General features: G+C 57.1%; 2 protein-coding genes across 2 annotated transcripts; both read left to right on the top strand.

The window, feature by feature from the left end:
- Positions 1-6,015: 6,015 nt before the first annotated feature.
- TEX19 (testis expressed 19) lies at positions 6,016-7,098 on the top strand. The gene has a single exon (XM_035026336.1). The coding sequence runs from the start codon at positions 6,016-6,018 to the stop codon at positions 7,096-7,098; it is 1,083 nt and encodes a 360-aa protein (XP_034882227.1).
- Positions 7,099-12,612: 5,514 nt separating this feature from the next.
- On the top strand, positions 12,613-16,578 carry UTS2R (urotensin 2 receptor). Its single transcript, XM_035026364.1, has 2 exons — positions 12,613-12,755; positions 14,994-16,578. Exon 2 carries the CDS (start codon positions 15,078-15,080, stop codon positions 16,230-16,232), a length of 1,155 nt encoding a protein of 384 aa, XP_034882255.1. The 5' UTR covers positions 12,613-12,755; positions 14,994-15,077; the 3' UTR covers positions 16,233-16,578.
- Positions 16,579-17,686: the final 1,108 nt, after the last annotated feature.

Here is a 17,686-nt window from a genome sequence, read left to right as displayed (position 1 = left end):
AGGAAGCCATCATCCGGATGGCAGGACCCTTGCTCGGGGCAAGGCCATTTCCCCTCCCGGCTGGGAGTCCAGGGCTACGAAGTGGTACCCACCCTCCTAACAACCCACCACCCCCAAGGGGCTGTGGCCTCTGGAAGGAACCCACTGGAACCAGCTCCTTTCTACTGAACCCTGTGTGCCACTGAATTTAGCAAAGCAGTCAGAAATGAGTCCTTTGAAAAAATGCTCAGTATGTGTAGAGCAAATCTTTAAAGTCACATTTAATGAGAAATGTGAGATTTTCTGATTAATAATTCTCAGAGTGAATCGCAGGCATGCAGAGTTACTTCTGCACAGAGCACAGTAGGTTTTAGGGGTGGGGCCCCCACTACCCCCTGGGCAGCAGCAACCCCTGCATTCCTGTTTCCTGCAGGAGCCCTGGCCCCTGCCCCCCACCCCGGCTCTGGACGAAGCAGTGAGCCCCTCTCTGTGGACACCCAGGTCCTCTTGGGTCCAGGCCGAGGTCACCATGCAGAAGAGGAAGGTTCTCCTGGCCACCGTGTGGAAAAGGAAGGTTCTCCGTGTCCTCCACCTACCAGGGGCTGTCCCTGGCCACCGGTATCTTCAGGCCTTTCCCTACATCCCTCTCCCCATCCTTGGCCCCTGTCGCCTACACTCAGGACCGCCCAGGCCCTTCCCCACTGTCTGCAGAGTGTGTCCAGCATGCACACTGGATGTGCACCTGTCCTTCCCTCGTGGTGCAAATGGAGAGAGGGCCATGGGCTGTGTGGCCAGCGGCTCTGCAGGATGTCCTGACCAGGAGATGGGGGACCAAGTCTGCTCCTAGGAGGGCAAGGAGCCGATTGGCTTTTTTAAGGGTTGAGTGCCTCATTCGTGAGTCTCTCATGGGGGCTTAAATCCCATCCCTCTCCAGGAATACCCTCAGGAAGCCACAGCATGTGGGAGAAACAGTCCAGTAGTGTGGTCACTGGCTGTGATACACCCGTCCCCCATTTGAGGCTTCATGTCCTTCCTGGGCCAGTGTCTTGTCCCTCCCCACATGGCAAGGAACAGCACCCCATCAACCCAATCTCAGGGCTGACGTGACGTCTCTGTGTTGAGTCACACAAAGGTGGCGACCATGGGGATCTCGGGAGAGGGACGTGGACATGGTTTTCCTCCCTGGAATGGCAGCCCTGTGCCTACAGCACATTTCCTCCCCTGAAAACTGGGCAGTTAGATTCCCACCTCACAGGCTGCAGGGAGACCTGTGGTCACCCCCCCAGAGGGAGGGGGCGAGGCTGGGGAGAAGCTTCAAAGTGCACACCATGGCTTTATTTGGACCTTCGCCAATGAGAAGCCACAGCAAAGGCAGGCCCTTTGGGGAGTACAAGCTCGTCTGAGTCCGAAATGGGTCTCGGGGCAGTTCTCTGCTCAATGCTGCTCCTCGGTGACTCATCCTAAAGCCATCTTCTGGAGCAGCTAAGACAGGTCCGGCTAAGAGCAAACGTTTCCTTTCTCTCTCGGTCTCCCATTTTCATGCCCCACACAACAGCTCTCTTCAACATCGGGGTTAGGAAAGCGTTCCCACCCACAAGGGTGCAGAGTGGCTTCTCTCCACAAACAGCCACGTCCCTAGGGGGCCCCAAGAATACCTGGGAAGACATGAATGAACTAAGCCGAACCAGTCCCAGCAAGCCGACCGTCAGTGCACGCTGGCTGTGGGACGCAGCGGCCGAGGACAGGATGAAGAGCTAAGCCAATTGGTTTCCAGTGGGTTCTTGCTCCCCCTGGATGAGGCACCAGGCCCACTCCTCTGGCTCCCGCACACCCTCTCCTCCACTGGGATGGCAGCACCGACGCCCTGGGAGGCCACCCCGGGAATCCCACAACCCGAGCTCCCGCGGAGATGCGGCCCATCCACAAGAGCATTTAATTGTGTGTTACTTCGTCTGGTAACACACAAAACTTCCGGCCCTGGATGGGACTCCAGCCGGCAGACCTGGTCTGGAAGGACTGGCGTTTCTCCCCACCATGTCAGGGCCCTACCGCAATGCCACCGTCCAGTGTAGCTGGACACTGGAGCCCATGTGGGCCCTTCCCACCAGGACTTACAGGTGAACAATGGGTGCGGGAAGGGAGGATGGGTGACAGTAAGACTCTCTGCAGTGAATCTGTGCAAGAGATGTATGAAACTATTCCTCTCCTTTTTTTGTTGCCTGTGAGGAGGAACAAAAGAGAAAGCCGGTAAAAACTCCTGCATCCGCAAGGAGCTGAAGGCTGAACTTCTCTTGGCGATAGAAGAGCAACCATGTAAATGTTTGTTTAAACTCCAAGTATTTGGACTCCAACAGAATGTGCAGCCCTCCTTTCTCAGTCGTGATGACTACAACAGTTTTCAAGAAGGTTTTCTTTGGTGAATCACCTGATTATTTAAACACGCTTTTCTTTTTTATTAGGGCTTGACTCCAACTGGGTCACCTGCCCACAGATCCAAGCATGCGTGGGCATGTAAGCTTTTTGGGTCAGGTGGTTTCTCTGAGCACAACTGGCCATGCTCCGGTCAGATTCCAAGACACGCTGGCGGAGCCTGTGCCCAGGAAAGGCCCCAGCCCCAGGTTGGCTCTGAACCCATCTAGGGGATGTAGAGTCTGTGCCCGGGAGCACAGCAGGTCAGTTACACTTTGATGGCCATCCCAAGGACGGAGGTCATCAAGCCAGCCAAGAAGCGGGAATGCATCCACCCCACAAACATCTCTGGAATGTTCTCTAAGCCTCAGGAGCTGCACAGGCCTTGTGGACGAGACAAAGACAAGCACTAGCAAGGTCAAAGGCACACCAGGGACTTTGGCCTTTTTCCCCTCGAGAGTCTCAGCCCTTGGGGCAGTGGGGGCCCTTAAGCTTGACCAGCATGGTCATCCTGGTCCTCTTCTAGTCTGACAAGACTTGGCCACACTCACTTTTTTGGGTTTCTCCCCCTTCACCCTTTTCTGTTGCAAGAGCTCACATGTCCTGGGCCAGTGGAGACGGGGCCTTGGAATGAGGACAGGTCTGGGGCCAGGTTCTGGTCCCTGCTGGCCTCCAGGTCATGACTTTGGCCCTGTAAGGGCCTTGAGGCCGGTTTAATCACATACTTTCCAGTTTGTGGCAGGTCACAGTAAGGTGTCTTCGTCACAGGGTGGTTGGGTGAACCATAGCTATTTGGGGACCATGCAGAGCCTGGCTTGAGTATCACTTAGGCTAAGACCAGGGGAGGGTGGAGGATTAATGGCCCAACATCTGTGAAAACGTCTAAGCTCACCCAGGTGTCTAGGCACTGGTTCTGGAATTGTACAGCATATTGAAAACATCTGGAGAATTTAAGACACCGACTGATGCCTGGATCCCATGTGAGAATTCTGATGCAACTGATATGGGCAAATGGTGGTTTTCTGTTGATTCGTAACAAATGACCAAATTTAGGCTTAAAACAACACACATTTATTTTCTAGTTTCCATGGATTAGGAGTTGGAATATGCCTTGGCTAGGCCCCTTGCTCAGGGTCTCACGCAGCTGCAGCCGAAGTGTTGGATGGACTGTGCTCTCAGCTGCCAGAATTCTCTTCCTTGTGGTTTTGGGCCTGAGGGCCTGGCTGTCAGCTGGATGCACTTTCAGGTCCCAGAGGCTGATCAGTTTCCCGCACAGTTCACGGCATGGCTGTTTCCCTCTTCAAGGCCAGAGCTGGCTTGGGGTCTTATGTACATTCATGGTAATGTCATTGCAGGAGGGACACCTCTTTGCCACAAACTGTGACTTCAGGCAGTAGCATTGACCCCCGTACCACTCCCTGGTTCGAAGCAAGTCCCAGGCTCCACCTCCAATCACAGGGAGGGCATGACCACTGGGGGTCACCTCAGCTGTGTCTACCACATGCTGTGACATGAGCAGTGGGACTCTTAAAATTCCCAAGAAAATTTTAACGTGCAGCAAAATTTGAGAACCACTGATGCAAGGACCTTTGCCTTCATCTGTTCCAGACTAGCTGTGTCTCCTGCAGGCTCTGCTCAGTCCAGCTCACCAATTAGGACAAATGTACCACTGGTGCAGATGCTGATAGTGGAGAGGCTACGCATGTGAGGGGCAAGTGTAAATGGGAACTCTGTACCTGCTGCTTAATTTTGCTCTGTACCCAAAACGCTCTAAAAATAGTCTATGTTCAAAAAAGAGTTCAAATAAAGAGTTATTTTGAAGTGAAAAGAGGCCCAAAAGGGGGAAATGTGTTTAAAATGTAAATAACTGGGGCGCCTGGGTGGCTCAGTCGTTGGGCATCTGCCTTCGGCTCAGGTCATGATCTGGGTCCTGGGATCGAGCCCCGCGTCGGGCTCCCTGCTCAGCAGGAAGCCTGCTTCTCCTCTCCCCCTGCTTGTGTTCCTTCTCTCGCTGTGTCTCTGTCTGTCAAATAAATCAATAAAATCTTAAAAAATCTAAAAAAAAAATAAAATAAAATAAAATAAAATGTAAGTAACTGAGGCTTGATCAGTTTCCCGAATTCCTAAAGAAGCTTTAATCAAAAGAAAACAAGAAGGAGCCCACTCTCAGCCACAGGACAGGACCCGTGACCAGGCAGGGCACCCACGAAGGGACAAGGACCGTCAGAGACGCGGCCGCCTGCACCGTTTCAGAAACCCGCGGATGGAAAGAACAGGGAGAACAGTTCTGCGGGCGGGGGCGGAGCAACACCTGGGAAGGCATGATGGTGCTGGGGGGGCAGAGGGGGACAGCCTGCCTCCCTGGGGGGGGCCCCACAGGGCTCTCCTGGGAGGGAGGTGGTGACTCAGCAGTTTCATTTCCTGGTGGGCTGAGGCTCATGGGAGATATGCAGATGAGCCCAGAGCACCATGGGAAAGGGCCCTTTATATTGCCAGGTGGGCCGCTTCCCCTCCTTTCTGAGGGGCGCCCACAGGAGGGAGGTGCCAGGCCGGGTGAGAACCCCTCGGGCTGGGGGGCGGGTCTGGGGGACACAGGCTGGTGGGGTGGGCTGGGCTGAGAGGCTGAAGCGCCCAGGTGGTCCAGCCTGGCCTCGGGCCGGGTGGGGGGGGTTGACTCGACGGGCTTCCCTCAGCTTCCCTCATCAGGTCGCATCCGGTTCCCTCAGGTCCCGTCAGGTTCCCTCAGGTCCCGTCAGGTTTCCTCAGATCCTGTCGGGTTCCCTCAGGTCGCATCCGGTTTCCTCAGGTCCCGTCAGGTTTCCTCAGGTCCTGTCAGGTCCCATCAGGTTTCCTCAGATCCCGTCGGGTTCCCTCAGGTCGCATCCGGTTCCCTCAGGTCCCGTCAGGTTTCCTCAGGTCCTGTCAGGTTCCCTCAGGTCCCGTCAGGTTTCCTCAGATCCTGTCGGGTTCCCTCAGGTCGCATCCGGTTCCCTCAGGTCCCGTCAGGTTTCCTCAGGTCCTGTCAGGTTCCCTCAGGTCCCGTCAGGTTTCCTCAGATCCTGTCAGGTCCCATCAGGTTTCCTCAGATCCCGTCGGGTTCCCTCAGGTCGCATCCGGTTCCCTCAGGTCCCGTCAGGTTCCCTCAGGTCCCACCAGGTTCCCTCAGGTCCCGTCGGGATCCCTCAGGTTCTCTCAGGTTCTGCCGCGCGAGGCTGACTGGCTGTCGGGGTCTGGGGGGGGGGTCGGGGGGGTTGGGTGGGGAGGGCGCGTGTGCCCCACAGGCCTGGGGGCAGGGCTGAAGGGGCCAGGTCTCAGCCCCCCGCCCCTGCCCCTGCTCCTCCCGGTGACGGGTGACCGACCTCACTTGCTTGTCCGCTGCGTCTTCCCAGAGGACGGAGCCGTCGCACAAGCTGAAGAATCCTCCGGAAGTCCGACCTTCCCGACCCCTGCGGATCCCTGGTGACTTGGGACCCAGCTCCTCCACCCCACCCCAGATACCCGGCCGGGAGCCCCCTCTCTTCCTCTCCCCCGCCCTCCCTGCCCCGCCCCCGCCCCCGGGCCAGACCCCGAGCCCCCAGCCCGGCCCGCTCTCGCTGCCCACCCCGGTAGGAGGCAGGCCGCGTGGCCATGTGCCCCCCGGTCAGCGTGCGCTATGGGGGCGAGGGCATGTCCTACCTCCATGCATCCTGGATGTATCAGCTTCAGCATGGCGACCAGCTGGCGGTTTGCTTCGCTTGCTTCAAGGCTGCCTTTCTGGAACTCAGAGACTTGCTGGGCTTGGAAGACTGGGAAGATGAGGACTGGGACCCCGAGCCGACGGAGCACGCCGAGGCGGGGCCTGAGCAGGGGGGGCCCCCGGGGCTGGGGTTCGGCTGGGGGCAGGGCCAAGGTCACCCCGCACAGGGGGGCACTGCGGACTGGGGGCCAGGCACCCCGGCGTCAGCCCCCGCGGGGTCTGAGGAGGTGGGCCTGGACCACCACTTTGTGCCCACCGAGCTGGAGCCTCACAACGCGGCACCCTTGGGCCTGGGTCCCGAGGACGCCGACTGGACCCAGAGCCTGCCCTGGAGGCTCGACGGGCCCCCCACCTGCTCGCACTGGCCGAGTCTCCCTCCTCCGTGGCAGGGGTTTCTCAAAGTGGACCTGCCCCCGGGGGAGCCCATGGTGCTGGAGCTGGGCACCACCCGGGCCGTGGACCCTGCCGAGGCCGAGGCCTGGTTAAGGGACCTGGAGGTCGTCTCCATGGTGGGTTGCTACGATGCCATCTACCTCCGGAAGATGACAGTAGGATGGACCCTGAGGACCCCGGGCCGGGGCTGGAAACTGCTGCTGGAGCCCGACGAGCTGTGGGTGGTGAGACTACAGGACGCGCCCCAGGAGCAGGACCTGCACAAGTGGAAGCTGAGCATTCTGGAGCCCTGTCCTCCAGGGCAGACCGAAGAGCTGGTCCCTGCGGACTCAGCCCTGCTTAAGAGGGGGTTCACCATCCTCTCCTACTCACCCTGGGCCAAAAGGGAGGCAGGGGAGGGGGCCTCCGCAGCCAGGCCACAGTCCTCGTCCTCCCAGGGGCGGGATCCCAGCACCACTGAGACCTGGAGCCACGGGCCCAGTGGGCCCCGGGGGCCTGGGGAGGGCCCGGCTGCCATGGGAGCCTCGGCCCTGGGGGAGCTGCCCTGTTTCCAGCCCTTCAGGCCAGGGCCCCAGAACTGAGGGACTGAGGCCCAGGTGGCCACCGTTGTCCCGGCCGCCCCCTCCCCACAACAGCCAGGGGCGCGACTGGCAAAGAACGGGGGACTAGTGCCTGGGGAGGGAGAATGGGGAGCTGCCTAGGGACTGAGGAAGGGGACGCGTCACTGCCTCCGTGGAAGGGGCCCAAGGCCTGTAAGCGGGAGAGAATTTCTCCTCTGTCAAATGTCGCGGAGCCAGGAACGTGACGCCCTCTGGGGCGCGGTTGGTGAATGGCTGCCGCGCAGCTCGGCAAGTGGGGTGCGGCACACGCGTCTGTGCACCAGCCCTGCCCTGGCCACACGCAGGGATGTGTCCAGTGGGGCCCGTGTCCCAGGAGCACGCGGAGGTGGGGGCAGCGGGGCTGTGTGCTTGCCTGTGCCTGGCTGGTCTCTGGGGCCCCGGGGGACCCTGTCAGCCGCAGTGGGGACCCTGGTCTGCACGGGGAGAGACCCTCGTTTCATATGTTGGCCATTTTATGCAGTTTGACCGTTTAGTGCCCGTTTCTTTGTGTGTTGTTTTTTAACTGAATAAAGTCAGAAGAGTTTTGCATCCAGGCCCTGGGTGAGTCATCTGTCAGTTCGTCCTTGTTGGTGGCCTTGTCTTCTCATTGCCTTGGATGAGCCCCCTTGACAGGTTGAAATCTCCTAGGAGCAGGAGACAAGTGGGGACAGCACAGGGCAGTTGAGTCAGTGTTTTGGCTCATGGTAAGAGTTTGTTTATCACATTATTTATAAGCAAACACATGCACGCTTAAAGGGCCATGTTGTGAACAATAATGAGTGTATCATCAAACACAGATTTTAATCAATCTAAATGTGTCCCGATTAAAAAAAAAATTTCAGGCAGAACATGTGTAAAGAATGCTAATATATTCCCAAGACAGAAGCAGGGGGTAGGTACCAACATCCCAGTGTGCTGTTCGCTCACTGGAGTAGGATGCTCTGGAGTTCTGGGCACCAGGGTGCCATAGGCAGGAGAGATACTCTTAATCAGGGAAGATGTTCTTAGCAGGTTTTCCTTCTTGCGAATGATTGATCTGGAGGTTTCTGTTGCCCTCCATTGGTGGTCTCTGGCTGACACAGCCTTCCAATGATTCAAGGATGGGCTGTTTCCCTTTCAGTGACAAATACAGCTCTAGAGGTCCATTCTGGAGGGTTTTCCTGTGCATTATGTTTATCCTATCGAATTCGAGGGCAGTTTTCCTCCCACGTATCTTTCAGAAGCAGTCCTGGTCTTAAATCATGAAGGCTTCTGATACTAATTAAGTGAGAAAAAACTTTAATGCAGCAACAGCCTTTCAACACCCCTAGATCATTCTATGAGCACTTAGTGAGCTGGAGTCTGTATTAGAACATTTACCTGCCTTCTCTCCCAAACAAACCCTGCCTGGTCTTACTTTGTCCCTTCCCCTCTCCATCCCTCCAGATTAAATAGTCCATTTATTCATTATTCCAGCAAACTCTTGTTTTGAGCAGCCTTTTTTTCCCCTTAATGACCTGGCTTCTTTGCAGAACTTCAGGCCATCCTGCAGCAGGGCCCAGGCGAATGCTCGAGCTCTGTACCAGGAGACAAGAGGGTTCCTCAGCACTTCTCATCTGGAAATAGACAAAATACCAACTCACAAGGTTGCGGTGAAAATGAAAAAACATAAAATACATCCTCAAAAATTAAATCTATAATTACCATATGAATTATGTACCCAAATGAGTTAAAAAGGTACATGCTCATAACAGCACTGTTCATGATCCACATGTCTAGATGAAGGGATAAACGAAATGTGGCATGCCCGTACAATGGAATATGCTTCACCATAAACAGGAATGAAGAACTCACCTATGCTATGGCATGGATGAACTTCGAAACCATCCTGCTAAGTGAAAGAAGCCTGTCACAAAGGCTACATGTTGTACTTACATGAAATGTCTGGAATAGGCAACTCCATACAGACAGTGGTGATAAGTGGTTGCCAGGGACTGAGGAAAAGGAAGAATGGGAAGTAACTGCTTAATGGGTGTAGGGTCTCCTTTGGGGACAATGGCAATGTTCTGGAACTGGATAGACGTGACCGTTGCACAATAGTTAACTTTATGTTATGTGAATTTCACCTCAAATTTAAAAAATCAAATGTAAATGTTGTAACACATTGGTCCAGAGCAGAGATAACTATGTGTTTTCTTCCCAGAGGACCTGGGGAGAACACCCCCACACACCCCCAGACACGGCCCCAGTGTGAATTATTCCACTCTGCTTAAAGCAGCTGTAGTCAGTTCTGGCTGTTAATGGAAATTAGCTGGGGTGTGTGCAGTGGAATACCACAGAGCCTTTCAAGGCGTGAATGAGCTCTTATTTTTCAGATTGAGAGAAAACAGAAAATCGCAAAAGGATAGGTACAGTCCAGTCCCATTTATGAAAATTTTAAAGCACATTATTGATTGCACATGGAAAATACAAGGTCAAAAAAAAAAGTTTGGGAGTTACCTCAAACTCAGGGCAGTGGTACCTCTAGGGAGGGAAGAGAATGGGAATGAGGACTAGGGATATAATAGTTCCTCAAACAACACTCTGAAACAAACATTAAAAATACTGTCACTAGGGGCGCCTGGGTGGCTCAGTTGGTTAAGCGGCTGCCTTCGGCTCAGGTCATGATCCCTGGGTCCTGGGATCGAGCCCCACGTCCGGCTCCCTGCTCAGTGGAGAGCCTGCTTCTCCCTCTCTCTCTGCCTGCCTCTCTGCCTACTTGTGCTTTCTCTCTCTGTCAAATAAATAAATAAAATCTTAAAAAAAAAAATACTGTCACTTGATCTAGATGGTGGTGCCCAGGTGTGTGTTATATACTGAGAGAATGTAAAAATGATGATGGCAATGGTGATGCTGCTGCTGCTGATGGTTGTGGAGGTGGTGGTGATGGTGGTGATGGAGGTGGTGGTGATGATGATGATGGAGATGGTGGGAAAATTGCAGCTTCTGAAATGGAAAGCAAGGAATAACATTAGCAGTAGCACCAAGGGAAGGGTCTCCTGGAAAAATACAGTGAGCCATTAACTACAGAGGGGCCCTGGGGAGGTGGCGGGGCAGCCAAGGAGGTGTATCCCTGCTGGGACCTTCCTCCTGGGCAGGTGCCCTTAGCTGTGGGCAGTGCCGGGAGCCCATGGCCCTGACTGAGTTCTGGGTGGGGCTACAGCCTGGCCATTTCTGCCCAAGGTGGGCATCCTCAGACAGCCTTTGCCTGGACTCTGTCAGTGGTTCACGGCCCCCATCCTCCAGTCCTGCTACCTCCCTTTTATCTTTTTCAGGCAGGGTTTGGGGGGTGGTGACAGAATAAGCCTTTTTGACAAGTCTGTGGTCCAGCTGGATGGGCACCTGTAAAGAGACTCACGACGCCAAATTTCTGTCTGTGGAACCTCATTTTCCATGCAATTTAGTAATGCAACTGGAAATGAGTTCTTATAGAAAAAATATTATTTCAAAACATAATGAACCCAAAAGCAAAACTTTAAAGTCACATTAGTGAAAAGTGGAGGTTTTATGATTATAATTTGTGATTTAATGGTCCACAAAGTGAATCGCAGGCATGCAGAGTTACTTCTGCACAGAGCACAGTAGGTTTTAGGGGTGGGGCCCCCACAACCCCCTGGGCAGCAGCAACCCCTGCATTCCTGTTTCCTGCAGGAGCCCTGGCCCCTGCCCCCCACCCCGGCCCTGGACGAAGCAGTGAGCCCCTCTCTGTGGACACCCAGGTCCTCTCGGGTCCAGGCCGAGGTCACCATGCAGAAGAGGAAGGTTCTCCTGGCCACCGTGTGGAAAAGGAAGGTTCTCCGTGTCCTCCACCTACCAGGGGCTGTCCCTGGCCACCAGTATCTTCAGGCCTTTCCCTACATCCCTCTCCCCATCCTTGGCCCCTGTCGCCTACACTCAGGACCGCCCAGGCCCTTCCCCACTGTCTGCAGAGTGTGTCCAGCATGCACACTGGATGTGCACCTGTCCTTCCCTCGTGGTGCAAATGGAGAGAGGGCCATGGGCTGTGTGGCCAGCGGCTCTGCAGGATGTCCTGACCAGGAGATGGGGGACCAAGTCTGCTCCTAGGGAGCTGACCCATGATTTTGGCGATAACTACCCCTGGTCATTTGTACATCCAAGTCTGTGGCCCTGGGACCTCAGGGCTCAGGCCCCAGGCCTGGCTGCTCAGCCACCTTGGCAGCTGGCCAAGGGCTGTGTTCCTGGAGGCTTTTCCCTGTGACCCAGACATGCCTGGGGTGATCGGGGTGTTTGGACCAAAGGCAGCAGATAAGCCCAAACATGATGAGGCCCATCCAACTGAATCACCTGCCCATGGAGGTGAAAATAAGGCCAAGAGCTGTGGTGGGGGTGACGCAGAGCCGCTCCTGTACCGAGATCCACGGGCTCGGGGTCTCCATCTGTCAGTGAGGAGTGGGGAGCAGTGCTCAGAGGGTCCCGGGCTCCCTGAAAATGATGGAGCCATCTGAAAAAGACCTGACAATAAGGATGGTTAGGATTTTTCAGAGATAAAGAAAAGAATAGCACCCACAGAAGGAACAGGAAATTATTAAACAAAACAGAGTCACAGCTCCAAGAGGTGGAATGGCTGGAGGGTCACAGATGAAGGACAGAATGTGGAATGTACACACAACGGAATATTACTCAGCAGTGAGAAGGAAGGGAATTCAGACACAAGCTACACCATGGAAGAACCTTGAGGACGTTTTACTAAGGGAAAGAAGCCAGACACTAATGGACAAATTCTGTATGACTGCACTTGTGTGAGGTCCCTAGAGGAGGGACATCCATAGAGACAGAAAGAAGATGCAGGGATGGAGACAGGATTTGATGGTTCAGAGTTTCACTCTGGGAAGATAAAACCCTTTTGGAGATAGTGATGGTTGCCCAATGTGAATGTTATTATTGCCACTGGGACATTGCCCTTTCAGTCTCTCGGACCCCCCACCTCCAATGTCCCCCTGCAGCGTGCACACAGGTCCCGGGCTTGATTGACAACCAGAAGTCAGAGGAGCTCAGGGAGACTGAGGAGAGCAGGTAGAGGGGCGATGGCAGGAAACAGACGCCTTGTCCCACCCAGGGTGAGCACTGCTCCGACTCCCACTTGGGCGGCTGACCTCGACCTGGGGCCCTAGTGTTCCAGTGCCTGCCTTCCCCCGCCGGGCCATCGCCCCCCCGACCCCAGCCCTCTCTCCTCTTGCCCTCCCCAAGCCCCCCAGGAGCCCTCCTTGCGCTGGACCCTCCCCCTCCAGTGCCCCCTGCCCCCCACCTCCCCCGCCGCCCCGCCCCGCCACGCCGAGTCCCCTCCCTCCAGCACCGCCCCCACAGGCTGCGCCCCCTCCCTCCAGCACCGCCCTTCCCACTTCCCCAGTCCCCCGGCGCCGCGCCCCCTCCCTCCAGCGGCCCCCCGGGCCCGGGGTTATTAATAACCGCGCCTCGCATTCTCAGCTGGCGGCCGGGCAGGTGGCCTCGACGCCCGTGTCCAGACGCGGAGCGCAGCTTTCCTGGCGGGACCTGCAGCGGACGTCCCTCCGCCGACCCCAGGAGACCCGGCGCCCCGCTCAGCGCTTGGGGACGTGCACGGAGACCGAGGCTCAGGGTGGACCACACACTGGGGGAGTGAGGTGAGCAAGGGGCGCCAGCTGGGGTGCCCCGGCTGGGGCTGGAAAAGTGGGGTGGGAGCGGGTGTCAGAGAGAAGGACAGGAGTGTCGAGGCAAAGGGGTGACGGTGTTGGGGCATCGGGGTGTCCAGGCATCGGGATGTCAGGGTGATGGGGTGTCGGGGCGCCCTCCCGCCGGCCCCCTGTGAGCGCCGGGCCCAGTTGGAAGCTGCAGGTGCGCAGGGCGGGATCCGTGGGGCTTGGCATCCCTCCTGGTGGTCCCTCCCTCAGGGCTTGCAGCCCTCAGGAGTGTGGGAGAGGGGCCCCTGGCCGGGAGGACGACCCCTGGCCAGGCACCAGACCAGAGGCTGGGCGGGATCCTCTCTGCACACAGGGCTCTGGTCACGCAGGGTGGGACGGTCCAGACTTTATCATTTTTATAATAGATATTGGACGTGCAGAGGGAGAAAGCCTGAAGCCATTATTATCCCTGGACCCTGGGAGCTGGGGTGACAGGGCCCCCTCCTCTGTGGTTAAGTATCCCACGTTTTTGGTTTCTTTCTTTCTTTCTCTCTTTCTCTCTCCCTCCCTCCCTCTTTCTCTCTCTCTCTCTTTCTCTCCCTCTCTACTTCTTTCCTTCCTTCCTTCTTTCTTTCTTTTTTGCTTCCTTCCTTCCTTCCTTTTTTCTTTCTTTTTTGCTTCCTTCCTTCCTTCCTTCCTTTTTTCCTTGTGAGGATGCTCCTCATCCAGGAAGCACAGACCTTAAGTATACGTGTCTGTTCCTGTGTAACCACCCCACCCAGATGGGAACAAAGCATGCTCCAGTCCCCCCACTCCCAAGGGCTCCCCAGTGCCCCCCCCCGTTGACAGTCCCCCCCCCCCCCCCCCCCGGCCAAGTAACCACTACTCTGACCTCCACTGTCACAGCCCATCTTGCCTGTGCGTGAACTTCACGTACGGGAACCCACAGCTGCGTTCTGCTGGCTGATTTCCTTCACTCAACATAGTCATCCAGGTTATTGACTGAAGCGGGACTGCCATCTACTTCATTGCTACAGAGCATTTTAGGGAGATGTCAGAGTTTGTTTATCCACACTAGTTATTTATGGGCGTCTGGGTTGTTTTCAGCTCCTGGATATTAGGAATAGGCTGCTTGTCAACATTCTCACTCTTGTCTTTTTTGTGGACAGTCGCACTTGTTTCTCTCAGGGGCAGACGGAGAGAGGGACTGCTGGGGAAGAGGTCCTGTCTCACTGATAGTGCGGGTTGCTTCCTGAAGGGGCTACACCATTTCACACTCCCCCAGCTCCTCTGTGTGCGTCCTGACACCCTGCATCTGCCCCCAGCTCCTCCATGTGCCCTGACACCCACGATCTGCCCCCTGCTCCTCCATGTGCACCCTGACACCCAGAACCTGCCCCCCAGCTCCTCCGTGTGTGTCCTGACACCCCGCATCTGCCCCCCAGCTCCTCCATGTGCATCCTGACACCCCGCATCTGCCCCCCTGCCCCTCCATGTGCCCTGACACCCACGATCTGCCTTTCTGGCTCTGGCCAATGCAGTGGGCATGTGGTGGTTTTGACCTTTGTTTCCCTGACGACTAATGATGCTGGGCATCTCCTCCTGTGCTTCTCGAACATTTGGATATCCTCTTTTGGGAAGTTCCTGTTCAGATCTTCTCTTTTTCTTCCCGTCCAAACGAGTTGTTAGAGTGTATAGATTTATAGTTAGTTCATATATTTTGGTTACTAATTCTTTGTCTTCTAATAATCTTTTCCCAGTCCATAATTTATATTTTTACTCTCTCGGTGAGGTTGCTAATTTTAATGAAGTCCATTTGTTTCCTGTTCTTTTGTGAGAAATCTTTGCCTGCCCGTGGTCATGCAGGTATTCTATGTTTCTTCCAGGAGCTTGATTGATTAATTTAACCTATTATATGCCGGTCCACAATCCATCTTGAATTATTTTTGTGTATGGCATGAGGTAGGAATCAAGGCTCATTTCCCCCATGTGGATACAGAGAGATTACAAATGCTTTCTCCTCTTCACCACACACTTTTTTTTCTATCTGAACTTTTAAAGTCAGTGGATATTACTTTTGCAATCTAAACAAAATGTATGCAGAAGAAATAAATTGGGAGAAAGCACAGTCCTCTGCAGGTCCCCAGCGGGGCGGGGTGGGAGGGACCGTGCCCTCACACAGCCTGCTGGGAGTGGGAGGGGGCACCCGAGCTGATCTTTAATGAGCGTCTTCTCCTGCAGACCGAGCTTGCTGCCCACAGATGCCTCCTCCCCGTCCAGAGGAGCAGCACGCCCCAGCACCAAGCCCCGCGTGAGGCAGCAGGGATGGCGCTGGGCCCTGAGCCAGTGAGCAGGTTCCCCGAGCTGGCTGCGATGGGCAGCCCTGTGCCCGAGCCGTCTGGTGCCCCCAACGCATCCGTCAATGGCTCCTGGGCCGGCGCAGCGGAGCCCAGCTCCCTGGAGGACCTGGTGGCCACGGGTGCCATGGGGGCTGCGCTCTCGGCCATGGGCGTGGTGGGTGTGGCAGGCAACGTGCACACGCTGGTGGTCATGGGCCGCTCCCTGCACGCCTCGGCCTCCTTGTCCGTCTACGTCATCAGCCTGGCGCTGGCTGACCTGCTCTACCTGCTCAGCATCCCCTTCGTCGTGGCCACCTATGGCACCAAGCAGTGGCACTTTGGCGAAGTGGGCTGCCGGGTCCTCTTCAGCCTGGACTTCCTGACCATGCACGCCAGCATCTTTACCCTGACCGTCATGAGCAGTGAGCGCTACGCCGCCGTGCTGAGGCCCCTGGACACAGTGCGGCGTTCCAAGGGCTACCGCAAGATCCTGGCTCTGGGCACGTGGCTGCTGGCCCTGCTGCTGGCCCTGCCCATGATGCTGGCCATCCGGCTGGTCCGCAGGGGCCGCAAGAGCCTCTGCCTGCCGGTCTGGGGCCAGCGAGCCCACCGCACCTACCTGACGCTGCTCTTCGGGACCAGCATCGTGGGGCCCGGCGTGGTCATCGGGCTGCTGTATGTGCGCCTGGCCCGGGCCTACTGGCTGTCCCAGCGGGCCTCCTTCCTACAGACGCGGCGGCTGCCCAACCCCAGGGTGCTCTACCTCATCCTGGGCATCGTGCTGCTCTTCTGGGCCTGCTTCCTGCCCTTCTGGCTGTGGCAGCTGCTCGCCCAGTACCCTGGGGCCCAGCCGCTCACGCCCCGCACCACGCGCATTGTCAACTACCTGACCACCTGCCTCACCTACGGCAACAGCTGCGTCAACCCCTTCCTCTACACGCTGCTCACCAAGAACTACCGCGAGCACCGCCAACGCCCGCTCCGCCCCCGGGGAGCCAGCCGGCCCCCGCGTGCCGGCGCCTTCCCTCCGCGCCAGGTCCACTTCCAGCGCGGCTCCGGCCGCTCGCTGTCCTCCAGCGGCCAGCAGCCCACCGAGGCCCCCGCAGCGTCCCAGGCGGCCTCGAGAGTGGTCTGCGCCTGAGAGTCCCGCGGCCCCACACGAACGCTGGGGTCGAGGGCGGGAGGTGGCCTGAGTCCAGCAGGCAGCCTGCCCCCAGCGCCCCCGTGACTTAGTCTTCTTCCAGAAAGTTCTCTGCTCTCCCTTCTGCTTGGCTCCGTTCAGCATCATCAGCCATCTCCCTTGTGATGCCTGGAGGCCCCACTCCCAGAGCACCTAGGAGGCTCTGTGGGAGGCTCAGGCCCAGAACCAGCTTCTGGAGATCCCAGCAGGCAGAGTCTCCACCACCCATGGCAGGAGACGTGGCACACTCCTCTCCTGGCTGGGGTGTGGTCCCTGTGGCACCAGCCCCGCCCTGTCCCTGTCTGCGTTCCCGACAATAAACCCTGAGCTCTGCACCCCCGTCCCGCCTCAGTGCACGGATGGCATGTTGAGGGGTGGGGGGGCCCTTCGGCACGAGGAGCCTGTCGGTCTGGCTGGGAGGATGCACGTCTTCCTTTGAGGCTTGGCTGGTGGCTGGTCCAGCTGTCTGGACATGGTGGGCAGGTGCCACCCGGCCTGAGCCAGGCCCCAGAGTGTGGGGCTTGAGACCCTGCGGCAAGGTCTCAGGTCCAGGCACCCCAGGAAGTTACATTTTTTACCCGACACTTAAGACCTGAATTGATGCACGCTCTGTGTCAGAGGGGACCTGAGTGTCCTGGTTAGTGCTCCCAGGGACACCCAGGTGTGCCGAGCAGCAAGCAGAGGGAATGGTGGACGCAAAGGGCAGGCAGGGGCTCCGTGTCCCTATGATGGGCTTGGGGGACAGAGATGAGACTGGGAGTTGGGTGGCGTCCTGACCCCAGAGGCCTTGCACGGGGGACGGGGTTCATCTGAGACGGCAGTGGGGCATGGACGGACTTAGAGGCCACCAGCAGGCTGGGAGGTTAGGCCACAAGCCCCTGCTTCTGGGGTCAGGAGATGCCGGGCAAGGGGAGTAGCACAGGGCAGTGCAGGAGCTGAGCTATTCTGGGAAGTTGGCAGAGGGCTTCTGGCTGGGGGGGTCCTGACTCACTGCAGGGGCCAGGGTACATCCTTGAGGGGGAAGGAGGGAGCCTGCAGGTCCTAGGAGACGGGTGAGGCTATAGACAGACACACTCATCCACACAGAAGCGGGGCAGGAGTTCCTGGGAGCCACCTCCGGGGAGGAGGGAGGAAGAGCCCCAGGAAAGCAATTTCGCTGGAGGGCCGGTCAGAGCAGGGGAGACACATGGGCCAGGTCCCTGCAGGCTGAGCTGGGGCCCAGGGGCCCTTTGGAAATACAAGACGGAGTTCCTGGCCCTGTGCAGACAAGCTTCGCCTCTGCTCAGCTGGGCTTGGGACCCCTGTCTGTGTGTCTGTCTGTCTTCCCCATCACTCAGGGCCAAGCCTGTGCTGCCCACCTCATGGCATAGATCCTTGAGCACGTGGCGCGTGGGTCGGCGGCCCCAGGACAGTCT

This window comes from Mirounga leonina, unplaced genomic scaffold, assembly GCF_011800145.1.
Source record: "Mirounga leonina isolate KUSES-001 unplaced genomic scaffold, KU_Mleo_1.0 Mir_197, whole genome shotgun sequence".
NCBI classification, from domain to species: domain Eukaryota; kingdom Metazoa; phylum Chordata; class Mammalia; order Carnivora; family Phocidae; genus Mirounga; species Mirounga leonina.
Note: the sequence above shows the minus strand (reverse complement) of the source record. Positions and strands in the feature narration are given on the sequence as shown.

Bases quoted from the DNA above. Each gene is read 5' to 3' on its own strand.
- UTS2R (XM_035026364.1), top strand. From the start codon at position 15,078: ATGGCGCTGGGCCCTGAGCCAGTGAGCAGGTTCCCCGAGCTGGCTGCG.
- TEX19 (XM_035026336.1), top strand. From the start codon at position 6,016: ATGTGCCCCCCGGTCAGCGTGCGCTATGGGGGCGAGGGCATGTCCTAC.